The sequence below is a fragment of the Scophthalmus maximus genome, chromosome 20 (assembly GCF_022379125.1).
Source record: "Scophthalmus maximus strain ysfricsl-2021 chromosome 20, ASM2237912v1, whole genome shotgun sequence".
NCBI lineage: Eukaryota > Metazoa > Chordata > Actinopteri > Pleuronectiformes > Scophthalmidae > Scophthalmus > Scophthalmus maximus.
Genome location: NC_061534.1, coordinates 14,237,775 through 14,255,550, shown reverse-complemented (window position 1 = coordinate 14,255,550; position 17,776 = coordinate 14,237,775). Strand labels below are relative to the sequence as shown.

Here is a 17,776-nt window from a genome sequence, read left to right as displayed (position 1 = left end):
ATGACAGACAAGTATTCCCAACACACAGTGAGGGGCTGCATGCACGGGAAGATGGAGGGTGGGTGCTGTCGACAGCAATGATGTCATACATGACTTAGATGCTCTCAGGAAAGCTTCAGCAGCACACTACAGTGTGAATGCACACGAGCACACGCGCACACACACACACACACACACACACACACACACACACACACACACACACACACACACACACACACACACACAGTAATAAATCTCAAACTGCCCTTTGAACTTGTCAGGACCAGACAAAATGTCCTAACAACGTCAAAATGTCCTCACAACGATGATTCTGAATCAAAAATTGGCCCTCGCAACTATAGAAAAGACACGGACAAGTGCAAACACACACAGCAACACTTCTCGCTTGTGCGAGTCAAACGACACAAATAACTTTGGTTGGAGAGCAGCAGGGAGAAGAGAGGAGGGTGAGAAACAAACAGAACTGAATACTACAGGATATTACATGCTCCTGGATAATTAAAGTTGTCTTGCCAACACACTTGTTGCGTTGGCACGTTGCGATGCCTCTTTGCGCGTTGCCGTTATTTTATCAGTGGAACAGGAGGAAACTACCCGCGTTAAAGTCCATCCATCATACAAACACAACATGGGGCCACAAATAAACACATTGCTCCATAGAAGTGTTCATAACTTCTTCATAACTACTATGGTACTATTTTTTACAAATAATTACTTCCTCAATGTGATTATCTACAGACTCTCTCACTAAATAAAACTATCTTCTATACAAATGATCAAATCTAGAAGCGCACAGGTAAGTACTATACTACCTTCTTGACCTTCATGAATGTATTCCTACTGTATATCTATTGTAAAGAAAAATAACATCTGCCAAGTGCTTATTGAAGTTATCTAATGACAGCGCTGCAAGTGCAACCGAGGCAGCTGTCGCTAAAGAATGTAAAGCCTGCGTGTTGCGACCACTGTGATATCCATCCATGTCTCCGGGCAAGGTCAGAGCAGATCAGACGAGGGAGCAGAAGCCAGTGAGGGTCAGATTATCTCTATCACACACACAGAGCAGATCAGAGAGCAACGAGACACGTAAAGGACGTGATCAGGCCAGAGCACAATATGACAATATGACAGACCACTGCTTGATTATAGTAAATCATACACACAGTACCGTCTTGTTTTTTTTTAAACCAGATGTAACCACATTTTATTACTTCTGTTTCTTCTGTATCCACGCGTCAGTGCTTTTATCATCTTCAGTATTTGACTCTGAGACCATAATATTACAAAATTAACATCATGCTGTTTTGGGACTTGAAATTAGAGATTGAGACCATAAACTCAACCTTTTAAAATTGTTTCCGGACGTTATAAATCAAGTGAGTCATTTTCTCGTAGATTTATAAAGAAACTGACTTCTTTTCACAACCAGTGGAGTCGCCATCTGCTGGTCATTCAAAAGAATACAGGTTTCAGGCACTTCTTCATTGCCTTCACTTTCCATTTCAATATACAGTCTGTGGTTGTTTTCTCTTTGCCTCGCACATTAATGAAATACTCAACAACCAACTGCATCCCTTAAAGTTGGACGTCCTTCCTCTCTGAAGCAGAATATTCTGTTTACGCTTCAGTGTAAAATTGTGCACCCTGACATTATGCCTATATCTTCACATGATAGCCTAAGAAATAACAGAATAAAGTGACTATACATAGACAGCATATATATATATATGTGTGTGTGTGTGTGTGTGTAATAATTTGTTTGTGTACAGTGTTGGCGTGCAGGCCCACGCGCCGCTGTGTTTCTGCTTTGCTTAACACAAGGAGTGCTCAGTAAGTGTCCAGCCTCTGATTAACAGAGGCCTGAGGCTACAGGCCTAACAATGTCATCACAGCAAACACACCCACACCCACACACACACACACACACACACACACACACACACACACACACACACACACACACACAGAGAGAAACTGTACGAATGTCTACATCATGCTGAGCTCCTGGTCTCCCGCCAAACAAAATATAAAATACAATAAAAAATATCTGGCAGAAAATCTATAGAATGACATTAATATAATCAAACTGAGATTGAACACAACTTTCATATAATGCGCTGAGATACATTATAGAGATATTTTAGATAAGCCTTTTCTGTTTGTTCTGGGTCTCTCGCATTCAGAGGCTGCACATCTGCACACCAGGGAGTTTTCAGTGTATAGGCTTCCTCCCCTCCACCCTTCATCTCTACTTTGTCTGATCATCTCTCTTGCCTCTCCTGCCAGCTCCCTTAGCCCGTCTTCTTCTGCGCTCTTTTCTGCCCTGTGGGGAGTGACTGCTCACAGGGTGTCAGGCGGCGTCACTAACTCCTCTCTCAGCACATCACTCTCTCATTCTGCATCGTTTTCATGCTTTCCCTCGCTACTATATCTATCTCCGATATAACATCCTAAAAAGAGTGAAAGCACCACAGTGGCATTTCTCTCTTCTTCTGTTGCATGTGTACGGGGCTCGTCATATACAAGTCAGTGTGTGCATTTGCAATTGAGGTGTGTGTGTGTGTGTGTGTGTGTGTGTGTGTGTGTGTTTCTGTGTTAAACCAGGTGAGATAAGCCACCCCCTGGACATTCCAATTTCCTGTCCGATATTTGCCGTCTTCCCCGAGCGCTTTATCGGAGGGAAACATAGGTTAGGAAAACCGTACTACTGTTTGAAAATATAGAGAGAAACTGAGGGATGAAATTGGAGAGGGATGAGTTTGGAATGGAAAGGAAGAAGAGAGGTTAGAAAGATAGAAGCTATTTAAAAAAATAAAATTAGAAATGGCAAAGAGAATGAGAAAAACGACGGCGGGGCAAAAGAAGAGGAGGCAAGAGCTCGTTCTGTCCGACTGCAGCGGAGCAGCTCACCACGTTCCACGCTGAGGAATTGGTAGCGGTCCCCCGTGATAGTCTGACAGTGACGTTAATGCCTCATTAAAAGCACGGCGAGAGAGAGGCGGCCAGTCACTGCAGGTTTTGAAACCAAAAAGCCAGGGAAAATCTCCTCATATGCAGCACTGCCATTAATTAAAACCCACAGATGGTCCCCTTGGCTTTTTTCCAGACGCAGCGACGATAGGTACTGGAAATGATAGCTGTTCCTCGCGCATGTGTGGAAAAGACCATCAAAAAGCCAGGGTGAAGCAGGCAGCGTGGTTGCAGGTCAACGTGGCCTGGTTTGGAATTCTAATTGACGTCGTCGGGCAAAGGGTACATATTTGCCAAGCGGCTGAGTTCCTGAAGAAATTAGGAGAGGCTATCAGAAACCTGCAATTATCAGCGCCTGAAGCTAAACACTGTCACGTGGGTCGAGCTGTGGACAGAAGAGCCAACACAGACCTGCACAGTTTACACTCTGGGGCTGAAGATGGCAAGGATCAACAGGAATAAGTTAAAAAATAATAATAATAATAACATTTCTTTTTCCTTTCATAAAAGTATCTTACTATATATATTAATAGAAGTTAAGTAATTTAAATATTTTTTCTTAGACATTTGTATTTCCATCTTTGTGGTAGATTCAGGATCTAGAAACGTATCAAGAGTTGTATGTAAACAGAAATACATGATTCAAACCTTTTTTTCAAAGCCATTTCCAGACACACCACGGAAAATGTCTGGAGCAAATATTCCAGAGTTTCCCGTTCACACACGACAAAATCAGAGGAGATTGTCAGAGTCAGACCCGTTCACAACAACAGATTTTTTTTCTTTACACGCCCACTCATTTGCCCTGAATTTTCCACAGATTTTCCTGCTGTGTTCTTGCCAGACATTTGCACTCTCACACACATCCCCTTCCAAAATATTCAGGAAAAAGTGCGGACTTCAGTGCCTGTCTGAGAGCAGCTTTAGTTTGAAATGTTTGTAGCCATGGTCCTTATATCTCCTCGGTCAATCTCAACAACACCATGTGCTGGTATGTATTAATTGTTACTTTATTTACTGCATAAGTGCAATACTGTGGGAACTGGGTTGATCGTTTCTAAGACCATTTCATTGGTTAGAAAAAGCTTTTTTTATGTGAATAGTACATTTACAACAACCTTACTTGTTGTCAGAATATTGAAGTTTCTACTTTGCTTTTTGAGGGAATGTTCTGTTGTGACCAGTGTTTACAATATTTCTAAATGCAATAAAAGGCAAACAAATTTATATTTCAGCATGAGCAGGTCTACAGCCTGCTTGCAGAGACGTGAGTTCAATTCCATGACAGAACAGAGGAGACTCAACGTGCGTTTCACGGAGAACGAGAGGACACACTTGACGTGACAGATTTGGAGAGTCAGGATTTGAGGGGTTTCACTACATACCGACCAAAACAACACAGAAACGTCAACTGTGACCCGAATAAGCCGCTGTCAGACAGAGAGAGGCAACCGAACAGAAAAGACACTCGGACAAACTCAGCATACAGCAGCAAAACAAACGCCCACCTGTCATTGTCGACGCTCCTGAAGCCGGGGAGGATGTGTCTGAAGCTGGAGTTGCGGTCGAGCTTGGGCTGACTCTTGGTGCGTTTTATGGAGCCCTTCAGCCGTCGACTCAGAAACCCCTGATGGAGAGAGAGAGACAAAGACGGTCAATACCACGGTGCCACTGCGAGTTTGTGAGGGGGAGTCTCAGAGATGTCAATCACTGCGCTCAACTTGGCAGCGGGACAGAATACATTAATGCCAACATTTACGTGCGTGCAACCTAAATTTGGCGAGGCCCCGAGGTCATGGGTAGTTAAAAGGAGAAAACAAATGGGCATGGATTTTCATATCAGACTGAGAGAGCGGTGTTCTCCAGATAAGTCAGGACAAGGTCAGACACAAATCATGTCCCGAATACAAAGCGACACAAAACAACCAGCGACGTCGAGCACGCACACAACAACCCAGTAGGAAATAGTCTCGGCGCAATTATAGATTGTTTCACTCGTCACTAATTGTGTCTGTTTGTGACAATTTTTTTGCGTCATACAAAATGCCGCGTTTTGTAATTATTATTTTCTCAAGCTAATTCGGTGGATACACTCCCTTTATTATATTTGCTCATTTCCCTCTTTGTCTGAGTCTGTGTGTTTAGTCCTTCCAACATCTGCAATCACACTCCCCCCCAAAGCGCCTCGCCGTCTCCATGGCAACTGCTGGCTGGCATTAAGAGCGAGAGAATATGAACAAATGAGATGTGTGGTGCAGAAATCGCAGGGTGCTGCGAGTTTTTTTAGACACAAAGACCTGATATTCTTTTCAGCTGTTTGAAAAAATATAATGTATCTGTATGATTTCCGTGCTGGTCAGATGATCACGCAGGAGGAGAATAAGAATAGGACGCTGTGTAAAGATGGTGCTGGTTGATGGAGCATCTAAGGAGGGCAGCACGGAGACAAGAGACCTTAAGAAGTGAACCGGTGTGTTAGCGAAAGTAGTGAGAAGATAAAATTCAGGCTCAGGTGCAACTTTTATTACGAGTGGGCAACACAGCCGCTGCATAATAGAGCGGGCACCTTCAAGAGACACTCATTTAACTTTATCGACACAACCCACAGGACCTTAACCTTATGTCATTCTGATAGAGGCACACATTTAACAGGACGGTAAAAAAAAAAGAAAGATGCCGGGCCGCCATCACACCTTTGTAATTACCACCTACGGTGTGAAGAGGTCGCAACGGGCAACAATGGGAGTAGGTTTAATTAGAGAGCGTCTTCCAGACAGCACTGCCAGCTGATCACAGAGGAGCAGCATCATCCTGATGAACGACGCCTGTCATCAGGAAGCGCGCTCTGCGCCGGGGAACAAAGACTCGCTAATGTCAGTGTATTCAGCTTCACACCGGTGTCCTTATTCTACACCACACTTATGTGTACTAAGTGAATAAGTAACATTCACATCAGAAAAAAGCAACAAAAATGTTTTCTTTCTGTGATGTTAATATGCCAGTGTTTCCCCTACCATTGAATCCCCCCCTGAAAAGTCAAATGAATAACTCTTTCTGCCAAACAGAAGTGATTTAAGGTCACTTTCGCTATACAACTTATTCCTCATACCTGCAGGCCCCTGTATAAAAGATTGTGGATGAAACTTGTGATGTGATTTGTGAACCCTAACCCTAACCATAACCCTACCACCCCCCCTCCCATCAAACCAGTTAACCGAGGGGAAACACTGTATGCACTACTGGAACGCAATGAAAAGCTCAAAGGAAATGACGGGGGCTATTTACAAGTGTACATAAATAAAACATGAAGCTCAGTTTAGCTCATAGAAGCAGTTCTATAGTTTCATCTGTGGTCTGTGTTTGAAAGAGTTAAAATTTTCTCCCAGCAGGGAAAATTCTGAGGAAAGATGGTAATGTAGTGTAATATTGGAGTAATAGTGCAATACTAAGGATTGAAGCACATAACATCCGTGCCCAGTCTGCTGCCTTGATTTTGACCATACTTTATTTTAAACATGTCTCTGGTTAGCCTCCAAACTTGACAGAAACCCAATACTAAATTGCAGGAGTGGCCCTTTAATTCTTTCCGATCTTTCTTTTTAGGAAGTTAGACTTGTATGTGGGGATTCATAAATGCACTTGGTTTGTTGCTACGGTTGGAAATGTAAGTTTGGCATTATTTCCCGTTAGTACAAGAATGGAAGGTGTACTTTGTTTTTCTATCTTTACTAAAACATTATTCAATTAGTATGTACTGAATGTGCTGCTAATGGAGTGCATTTTCCTTTCATATTTCATATTCATTTTTCCTTGTTACTTGAAATGTGACAAAACAAACCGCTCGTCATTTATTATTATCAGCAATGGCTGTTGTCTGCACGCTTGATAATGATCAGATTTTGCATCCGTCATGACTACTAGCTATCTGAACAGGGCCGAGTCGCCGTTATTGAGCGAGATATCAGAGGCTCTCGACAGAGAAACCTTTCTGGATCAAACGTTCGCTCCCTCTCTCTGAAGTTTTTGCCATTTTAAAATACATCGTTCACTCCACAAGTGCATGTGGGTGAGTTGGCGTGTGGTGGAATTAGTATAGAGAACAGTTCGATCAATGACAAAATATGAGCCCGACTGTGCAGTAGGATTATTGTTCCTTTGACCTCTTTCAACGATGCGACAAGACGACTTATGGGCGTTTGATGGCAAAGATGGCGATGACGTAGACATTCTCCCACACAAATACTGACACACACCTTTTTCTCATTTCCGCATATAATCACTCACAATCCCCCTCCAAATTCATGGTAATTCCTCGCCTCTTCCCTTTAGCCCCCCGAGAGTCTGTGTGCCTGCTGTTGTTGGCATATTCGCAGCTAACAAATTAAAACGGTTCTCCCCCCTCCACGGAAACCTGTCCCTGTGGGCGAGGCGGACTGATTAGTGACTGCACGTTCTGTTTTTTTACTTCTCTCCTTCCCCTTGATGGATGGACTCCGAAGAGAGGGTGGGAATGGGAGCGAGAGAAGCCAGAAAAAGGTACACAAAGCCTATAATTTCTCTGATTATTTTGCACCCGTTGTTCTCTTTTTCACCCTACATGTGCATGCGCACGGGTATGTGACATTGAAAACTACTGACTAATTCCATCTGCCTGTCAAAAGCTCTCGCAGAGCTATTGGGCAGAGAGAAGGTCAGCAGATATGCACAGCAGCTTCCCCCCACTTAAAGTCCATCAGTAAGGATGATTGATGCCTGTATTAACACCAGATTAAACCCCAAGGGAGGCATGACACACTGTGAGCACTGCAAAAAAAAGAAAACGGTAGCATTCCATTTGCCTTTAGCACTTATTTATACAGGATGACTGAGAGAGCAAGAGCAAAAAGGTAAGGAGACAAATTAAGAGGGGGACCAGAAATAGAGGTGAGACCAGTCTCAAAAAAAACTGGGCGAATGACAGCGAGTTCCTGACAGGGAGGGGTGTGAGCTAAAAGAGCAGGATAAATGGAGGGGGGGGGTGCAAAATGTGGAGGTGGCGGATAGAAAAAAGCAACAGGATGAAACAAAATGAGGGGAAAAGTGAGGAGAGAAGTGCAGCAAATGAGCAACGGTGATGCCAGCGGATCGGGGCTCAGCAGACCACGGCGGCGGCTGCAGAGAGGAACCGAGCTAGAGGTGAAACAGAAGAAAAGGCAGGCTCAAGGCGTGTGTTCCTCCCTGCTGCAGTTTGTATTCCGATCAGTCCCCTTGTCTTAGCGGACGACATCAGTCAGTGCATATCGATACGGTGACGGCTGACATTCTGCGACGGCTGAAACACACACAGATGTACGAAGCTTGACCCCTCCCGGGCGCGTCTCGCTGTCAGTTCCTAAATTGCAAGCGGCGGCCGGCGACTCGGACCTGCACGACGAAAGCCGACGCCTAATGAGATGTCGTACATCATGTCATTGTTCTACTGTGTGCTCAAGAAATGTGTGTTAATTGACACACATTGGAATACTGTATGATCCCCCAAGTGAAGCCTGGTCCATCAATTAAATCCTGACATCAAAATGTTCTGTAAGGTCTTTCATAGCAAACACCTACTTGTACACACAGACATGACAGGGCTATCACAGTCAGTGTGACCTGACAGGGGGCATGACAGCGTCACACGTTGGCGTGAATACGCATGAGCTCTTTAATTATTCCACATTTCTACGGTCGACAGCTAATTAGGGGGAGGTTTTGTTGTTGTTTTTAACCAACTCTTCTCTTCTGGCTTGCTGTGCTGGCTTCTGAAGGGAAATGAATGGCTGTGAAATGAATGCGTTTGTCCATATTTACCTTATTTACAGTGCAGATGTGTTCGCTCTGCACATGCCCCAGTGTGAGAGTGTGAGTGTGTGTGTGCATAATAGACATGCATACTTGATTGTGATCTCAGCCTGTCCCAGCCCATTAAATCAGCTCCAAGAGGACAGCTCAATTTCATCGCTGTGCTTCTTCTTTCTTTTTTAGATGTCTTTTTTTTTTTTTTTTTGTCATGAAATAAAAGCAAATGCTTCCAACAAGTTAATTCTATCCCCTCGGCCTGGCAATTCCAGGCTTCCTTAATGGGGCCTGATAGAATCAGCGCCTGGACAATCAGCAGGGTGTTCCCTGCTTCCACATCAACCCTCCTCATCCTCCTCTCGCACAAGCTGATGAAAACAGAGAGACATACCTGTCCAATTAGACCCCCTGCTATTATCTGAGAGGAGTGGAGGGGGGGGGGGGGGGGGGGGGGGGGGGGGGTCGAGAGAGTGATTGGATAAGGAGCTAAGACACAATTGTGCATCAATCCAGTCAGCTGCGGTGCAGTCAGCGGGACGTGAACCTGACAAGACTTGAGATACGGTTCGTTTGTCAGCTCGTTACATAAGCAACTGCACAAGATAACTTTTTATATATTTATAAATGTTATGCAATCTCCCGCTACTTTTGAAGTGGTTGTGGAAGATTAGGCTTTGGAGAGAGTTTAGTTTTTTCGTCCATGCCTGCTGGTGAGAGAGAAATTGTTTTTGAGAGGCACCGAAGAATGTGCTTGAGCGTATGTGTTTGTGTTTGTGTTTGTGTGTGTGTGTGTGTGTGTGTGTTTGTGTGTGTGTGTGCATGCATGCATGCGTGGAATCCATTTGTGTGTGCAGACACCGAACCCGGTCCACAAAGAACATGAGAGAAAAAAACATTTTGACAGATTCAGCTCGAGGCCTAGGAGGGGTACTTTAGATGTCACCGCAACTCTTTTTACTGGAGGGAGAGAAGTGATGGGGAGGTTTGTCACTGCTAAACGCAGGAGATGCAGCATAGAGGGAGGAGAAGACGACTGCCTGCCTACTCGTCTTCCTGCTTTCACTCCAGCGTTTCTGTGTCCTCTTCCTCCCTCTCCATCTATCTGCACACTGTACCTCTTGCATTTGATTTATCATCTCATTGTGTCCTTACAAGTTTAATACCTGTTGTCCTTAATTTGAAACAATGTGAGCTGAAAATCAAATAAGACATTTCAGTCAAATCGGATTTGTTTACTAGTTTGTCTCCAACAGAAGTTGGTGAAAACTTAAAAGTTTGCTGCGGTAAAATGATGATCCAGAAGGGGGCAGTGTGAGGAAAAGTGCAGGAGAGGGTGAAACGCTGTCTGAAGGAAGCTGTTCTTTGCTGCTGCTTAGCAATAAATCCACAGACGCAAGTTAAGTGGTCATGTGATAAAGACAAGATGACTTGCTGCAGTGGTCCATCTCTCTCTCTGTCTCTCTCTCTCTCTCTCTCTCTCTCTCCTCCCTGGAGAGTACAAGGAGCTGCTTAAGAGACATTTGATCAATATTTAGCCCTTCCATCTGACCCCTTCTGTCTGTTACAGCCTCTCGCTTCTTTTCTTTTCTCTTTTACAGCCCTCTCTCTCTCTATCGCTCTACTCCTAATTCCTCCTCATATTTAAAACTGCTCAGTGGCTAAATTCACAAAGAGGAATTTAAAACACAAAAGAAAATGTAGTCAGAGAGAAAGAAAAGGAGCTAAAACTGTGTGTATGCAGTCACATGCAGGATTTGCCCCAGATCAGCTTTTGTAACTTCTTGCTCATCAAGCTGTGGGAATGTCATACGTGTGAGTCCGAAAATAAAGTTCAAATTGCAAATTCAGTTCATGAAACACTTGATTCTCATTCTGCTGGTGGTCCTGCAACATTAGGGCTAGCCTACTTGTGTGTTGGGGTGTGTGTGGTTTTGTACTTACTTCTACTAAGTCAGGTTTTGTAGAGACTGAACACCATCTCTTGATGAAACTTTGAGTGATTAGGGGCGAAAAACCAGGATGAACCAGGAGATGAAACAATTCTATTAGTTGGATTTTCAGAAAGAATATAATGTCTGTTGAGACTTAAAGGGGCAGTAAGCGATTCTAAAGTACTACACGTTTTGTAAAAATCAGGCGTCAGTTCTGTGTGTGCGGCAAAAACGAATCTGTGGTTTTTGGCGCAGCCCCGGCTCTGCAAATCAAAAACATAACAAATGGCTCAGGGCGCGCCCCAAATCACTGAAAGTGCAGTTTGTGAACATCACGGGTCGACATGTTAAGAGACGTGCTGGCGGGTTTTCTGCAACTCTGCGTCATTTCCCTGCTCATCATTTATTCATGGGAATGTGCAGTGTTAATTGCTTATTAGCTTTAAAATTGATGACTCACGGCCAATTCATTATCTTTTATTTTTTTCGCTCCATTAACTGGCTGTTTATCTGTTGAATTAAACATGGCAGAAAGCGTAGAGTAAGATGACAGACAAAGGACCACTCTGTGTGTTGGTGTGTGTGTGTGTGTGTGTGTGTGTGTGTGTGTGTGTGCATGTACGCTGGTGTGTTTGTGAGAGGTACATTAAGTGATGGCATTGCGTGTGCACAGGTGTGGATGTGTGCACACTCTGGTTTACTTGAGGCGTGTGAATATCATGCAGAGTGAAAATCGCACAGGGTGTAAAAAGTAAAAAGTTGGGATTTGTGAGCTGCCAAACATCAAAGGTCCTGTTCCAATATTTGAAGTAAACGCGTTTCAGACTGACATGGGTCCGTGTGGGAACCAGACAATCCTTCTGTAAACTCTGATCTTTAACTAACAGCAGGGGAGGGGGAACCATGGCACTAAACAAAGTTGAGGATTTATTTGAGAAAGTTCAACTAAAACCAGCTGTGAGCAGCATCAATACCATCTGACGTGAGACGCGTCACCAAGTAGAAGGGCAGTCCAATATGTGGTCAATAATTTTGTTTGGCCCGCAAAGGATGCTGTAAAGTCCTAAATGGCCCTCCTTCGACAGGTGAAGGGTCCCCCGGCCCTGTCCCGAGGCAGACTTATGTGGAGACAAGAGCTATAGTGAGCAAAACAAAGACAGGGACGCTCCTTGATAAGACACACTCACAGTACTCACGGTGACTCTGAAAGGTGTGGCAGCGGTGGACGCAGCCTCCATGGTGGGCGTGGACTTGTCGGAGGAGCCGCCCGGCACGCTGCGTCGCCGTCCCGTCCTCTCCGGAGGAGACTCTGCGAACAAACAGAGAGGATGGATTTTTGGTCTTTACACAAAAATACATATCGTATGACCATCGAGTAGGCCGAGATGTTAGGAAATAGATTTGCTGCAGAGAGTTGGAGAAGGTCGATACCGCTCCTGCCTTCTGTCCGTTCAGCCTGGCTCAGCGTATAAAGAAAGGGAGCGAGGAGAGCTTGGTTCTCTCTAACGTGAAACAAAAAAAAATCTCTTCATCAACACCTATATCTATATAATGTGATACAAGTGATAATTTAGAAGGACATGTGTGTATTTTTTTTTTAACTTTGGACAGAGAAAGGCTGCTTTCCCCTGGTTTCTTGTCTTATTGCTAAGACAAGCTAATTGGATGCCGTCTCCTGCTTCATATTTAAAAGGAGGAAGGCTAACGAACCAAGATCCACACAGATTATAACTTTAACTCTTCCTTGAGCTAGTGAAATAATTGTGCATTGTGCCAGAGAGGTGGTTTGACTGACCATCAGCACGCTACAATAATAAAACAGAAAGATTAGAAACAGAAACAGCTGTGTTCAGTTACAAACTCATTTGACATTTTTTGCTGCAAGTGACAATTTTGATACTGGTGAAACTTTTTTGGGGATTAAACACGATAATCCCAAACCTCAGTTTAAGCTGTTCAGAGCTTTTCGACATCTGTTTAAACACAACAGATCAAAGGCAAAAGTCTCATGAGAACGAATAAAGTCTCTTCAATTTATTTCTCGATCTTTTATTTGATGAGGTCAACATAGGATCGCGTCCTGTCACCGATTCCTCCATGATTACAAATCGAATCAGCTCATTCAGGCTGTTGCTTTCAGCGCCTGACTATCCCTGTTTGCGAAATTCACCTGAGTCTGATATCTTTTAATCTTGTGTTTGTGCGTGAGTGTGTGGCACAGTACGGCGCAAGCAAGAGCACTGGAGTCAAAGACTCTGCACATGTGTGGAAGCGGCAAATCTGGACATGTCCGTGAGGAATGTGAGTGTTGTTCAGCATGCAAGTCCCCGCAGACTTCAGATAGCCATCGCTGCTGATGTAGCTCGTAGGTACAGAGTGTATCGTCAGTGTGTTGGATTGTAGGTGAACTGCTTTAACCCCACGTGATAAATGCAAGGTACAGTACATTGTGAGACATTGACAGTCCCAATCCGCAATGTTAAATTTCAACCATTTTTTTTTTTCATTTGGAAAGACAATGAACATGAACATGAATAATAATCAAGACAAAAACAGAGAAAATGTTATTAACTGGGTCCGATATGCTGGCACCATCTACCGGCCTCCATGAAATACATGTGGTCGTGGTCGCTGCATCTCTGAGGTCACGTTCGATCGTTGAAATGACATCTGCGACCGTCTGCGACGTTGTTCACTAATGGAATTAGTTTGTGTTGCAGTGTGACTTTAATCAGGACGAAGCTGCATTAGAAAACAAATCCTAATTATGCACAGACATACCTACATTGTGGTGCTTAATATATCAGTCAGTGTTCCATTTTTTTATTTTTTATTTGGTTAGTCTCCACAGACAGCACATTCAATCAATATGCCACGTCTCCGGAATCTCACAACACAACAGGCTCCTTTATGCATAAAGAACGTCAGTGCCTGTGGGAACATAACTTGTTTGTTTGGCAACACAATCTCACTCTTCATCTGTTTAGCAGCATTATTTTAACTGATGTTGGGAAAATAAATGCTGTGGTGATGACGGCGCATGGAAATCTGTCCAATCTCCTATCAGGGAATGTTTATTAGAAGACAAAGACAAAAGATACTCCCCTGTCCCTTCCTCATTGTACCAGTCAAATGTGGTGTTAGGGAAATATCTGCTGCCATGACGACGAGTGAATTTAATCCTGTTAAAATCTGAAAGCCATTCATGAGGAAATAAGTGTTGATGAGATTTTAGTCAGCAGTGTGAGTTTCTGTTGTCACAAATTATCTCCGCGCTCCACCTCGTTGGATTCACCCCTCCAGTCTGCTTAATTTCTTAACGGAAATCTCCCCACTTGTACACAGCTGGCTGCCACGAGCGCTCACACACACACACACACACACACACACACACACACACACACACACACACACACACACACACACACACACACACACACACACACACACACGCACGCGCGCACACACACACACACACACACAGACACACCATCACTTAGTTGTGAACTAATTGCTGTGTGGAACTGCAGTGCATGCTTCCGCACGTTTTCACTGCGTGCTTCTAACGCTTCTCTACAGATGCGTGGAAAAATTCAGCTTGCTAACCCTAACCCAACTAGTGTGTCTGACTGTTACCCCCCGCCCCCTTACCAACATCAAATGGCGAGCAGACGCTCAATAAAACTAAATTAAAAAACAAATTCCAACATGAATCCTGCAGGAAATCATCAAAGTGTTTTTGTACTACATGTGGTGGCTGGTCTGAGATTGTTAACACTTCTCATGTCGAGGGCTGTGAGTAGCGTGTGTGTGTGTGTGTGTGTGTGAATGTGTATGTGGGAGCATCTAGCATGCAAGGCTGCGTTTGTAAGGTCCCTTCAAAAGGTCAAGAAATGGTTGCGCACGCAACAGCCGTTTTGTCAAAAGGGGACGCATATTCGCACAATATTATTTTGACCTTCCTCTTCTCCTCGTTCTCCAACTTCTCTACCTTATGATAACGTGTCATTCTCGTTCCCCCTTCACCAGTCCACTTTCTTCCATCCTCGTGCGCTCCGATTATTATTCCCCTTCTAACCTGTGGTTTCATCTCCTGCGTCATATCGAATGGAATTCTCGTCTGTCATTGCCTCTTCATTACACCTTTCTTCCTTTCCTCCCTTTCTTCTCTAACCTTACACACTCCTGTGAAAACCTCTTCAGGGCGATTGCTCTACTCACAAACTGAGCAACCCCTCCTGTTTCCATCCACCTCACAGTTGGTTGATGGGACCCTGGAAGGGCCTGTGGGCGCCCAACGCTGCATAGTGTAGACAGAGATTGTTACTTACATGTCATGTGTGTCTCCTGTTCTGGCCAAAAGAGGTAGAATCAGTGCAGCCTGGGAGCTAAGGAATCCCTATGTGAACCTAAACAGGACTGAATATTAAAGGAATCATTTGAACGTTTGTGGAAAATATTCACCTTGCTGAGAGTTACAGGAAAAAGGTTGACAGCCTCTCTCGCAACTCACAGTATGTCTGAAGCTACGCATGTCTGGCGCACAGCAGTAGCTTGGCATAAAGAGCTTGACTCTATCTAAACGAACTCACCAGCACATCTTAAGCTCTAATTGCGAACTGTATGTTGTTCATTCATTTTGAGATAAACCAAAGCTTAAAAGCCACATGTTGATGTTTTATGGGGGGGGGGGGGTCTTGTCGGCACTGATTTTTTAAATCTGGAGATTTAATTAGTATATGCAAGTTAAACCAGTGGTTGCAAGTTTGCTCTTTCATCATCTAGTGTTTATATGCCTGCCTGTGTTAATGAGGCTATTGCGCTAAAGTAATATGGAAACTCAATCCAGATTTTAGTTTATCTAAGAAAAATAAAACAGCCAAGTGGATGAGAAACTGTTCTTGTGTTGCCTTCCTGTTTTGTGTTAAGTCTTGAAGGTATAGAGCAGTAAGTTCCCGGGGGTGGAGTTACTCCTTCGGATCTGAAAGTAATCTATCTATCCATCCATCGCTCTAGACTAGTTAGTGGAGATTTTGGTTGTTTGAGTTGTGAAATAAAATTGGATTTCATTGTTTAAATGATTTGCTGCTTGTTTTGTCATGGCCTAAAGAGTCAGGTCGTGACACAATGTGTAGATATACTTACGAAAATGACACTAATGGTACCTAAAACACACGTTGTTTTTTGGCCTGAAGTGGTTTGCATTGTGATTTAATATCACTTGTGGAGCTTGCTGTGTGCCAAGAGGCTACACGATTTCACAAAGGTTGTTATAAACAAGTTGTTGTATTTTATACAACTTCCCTGTTGGGACTGATTGCTTCTATATTTCTTAAATCATTTTAAAAATTTCAGTTTCAATTGCAGCAGACAAAAACTACATTATCCGCTAGTTAAACGTATCCAACTGAGCCTTTTTGTTGTTGTTGTTGCTAAAAACAATTTAAATTACCTTTTTTTACAACTGTTAATTGAGAAACATGAAACTCTTAAACTCCTCAGGAAAAATGTTTACTGACGTTATAAATCAATTGAGAAGTGGAGTCATTTTCATATAGACTTCTATAGAAACTGAACCAGTGGAGTCGCCGTCTGCTGGTCATTCAACAGAAGACAGGTATTAAACACCAACGCATAAACGTGTATTATGCGAATGCATATTTACAACGACTAATCCAAACTGTGCGCTTTGAGCTAATGCACAGACTGTGAGTACAGGATCCTGTTATCAAGAGCAGCACGTGTCGGCATTTCAAGAAGTCTTTTGCCTTCAGGGCTGAAAAATCGCCTCCAAGAGAATGCAGAGTTCTGGTGTTATGACAGGTAGGGGAGAAAAAAGCAGAGGAAAATTCAAACACACACACACACACACACACATCACAGGCCGTCAGGCTGTTTACTGTGTTCTGTCTACTTGGAGGAGGACTATCTTCTCAAGGTCCACACCCCCTCTCATCCTCCTCCCTCCCTCGCAAAAGCATCACTTCTCTGTTCCCCTCTCAAGTACACGACAGCTAGAACTTGTCTCGGCTCACTGATGTAATAGAGCTCTGGAACACAACGCATGAATTATTGTCAATCACGTCAGAAAGAACTTTTTTTTTCTTACTTATTTTTTTCCTTATTTCATTTGTCACACGGCCTCATTAGCGGTCTATCAGTCTCCCAGCTGAACAGTGATCCCTGTAATGGAGGTACTGTGGCAGTGGAGGCCCACCCACGTGCTGTCTGTGTGCACAGGTTCGAACTGACAGGCTGTTTGGTTTAGTGAACACGTGTGTGTGTGTGTGTGTGTGTGTGAGAGAGACGGAGAGTGTTTCCTTGTGTGTGTCTACAAAGAGACTATTGTGTGTTAACACTAAACTGTGAGGACGGCGCTGGACTTTTGACCCCAGAGATGCGATATTTACTCAGCGCGGAGATGATAGGGCAATAACGAGGTGCTGCTCTGTCTCCGACTCGGCCGCCGCGAGGCAGTGAAAAAAGAATGAGTAATTTCATCATTTCACATAACTTTAAGGTAACTTCCATCGATTTAGGCTTGATAACACAACATACATCCTCAGCAGCCTGAAATAATGCTGGGATGAGATATCAATGCCTCAAAATAGAAAATGGAAGCAGCCTCTCGAGTCCGCGGAACACCGACCAGCAGTGTGAAAGTACAGATATACAGGAAGCGTCAAGCAGCACTGCATCCCACATCTGGCCAGAGCGGGACTTTTTCTTTTTCTTTTTTTCCAAAACACAATATTCAGCCATTTTCAAGTCACAACCAGAGAGAGTGTGCCTCTGCTCCGTGTTTAGTTTGGCACACGCATGCCTTTGTCTGCAGCGTGTTTTAGGAAGGCAGAGGAGAGGGCTGGAAGAGGAAGAGGAGGAGAGGAGGAGAGGAGCGGGCTGCAGAGGGAGGAAGTTTGTGTTTGTGCAGAGGGCGACACGGCAGCAACATTCCTGCAATGCCGACTTCAATAATCTCTACTTGCACACACACAGATACACTTTTTTTTTAAATGATAGCATTATTGTTGATATCTCATGTTATGGATCTGGTT

The 17,776-nt window shown here is 43.8% G+C and overlaps 1 protein-coding gene across 12 annotated transcripts in view; it reads right to left on the bottom strand.

Annotated features, from left to right (window-relative positions):
- Positions 1-17,776, bottom strand: part of dab2ipb (DAB2 interacting protein b) — a 143,535-nt gene that overhangs the window by 62,823 nt on the left and 62,936 nt on the right. For 8 of the 12 annotated variants that reach the window (XM_035608488.2, XM_035608494.2, XM_035608492.2 and 5 more), the window contains 2 exons: positions 11,909-12,030; positions 4,482-4,600 (listed from right to left, as the gene is read on the bottom strand). In XM_035608488.2, the coding sequence (XP_035464381.2) occupies positions 4,482-4,600; positions 11,909-12,030 (241 nt within the window). The remainder of the gene's footprint in view (positions 1-4,481; positions 4,601-11,908; positions 12,031-17,776) is intronic. The other 4 variants (XM_035608489.2, XM_035608498.2, XM_035608500.2 and 1 more) reach the window with 1 other exon arrangement.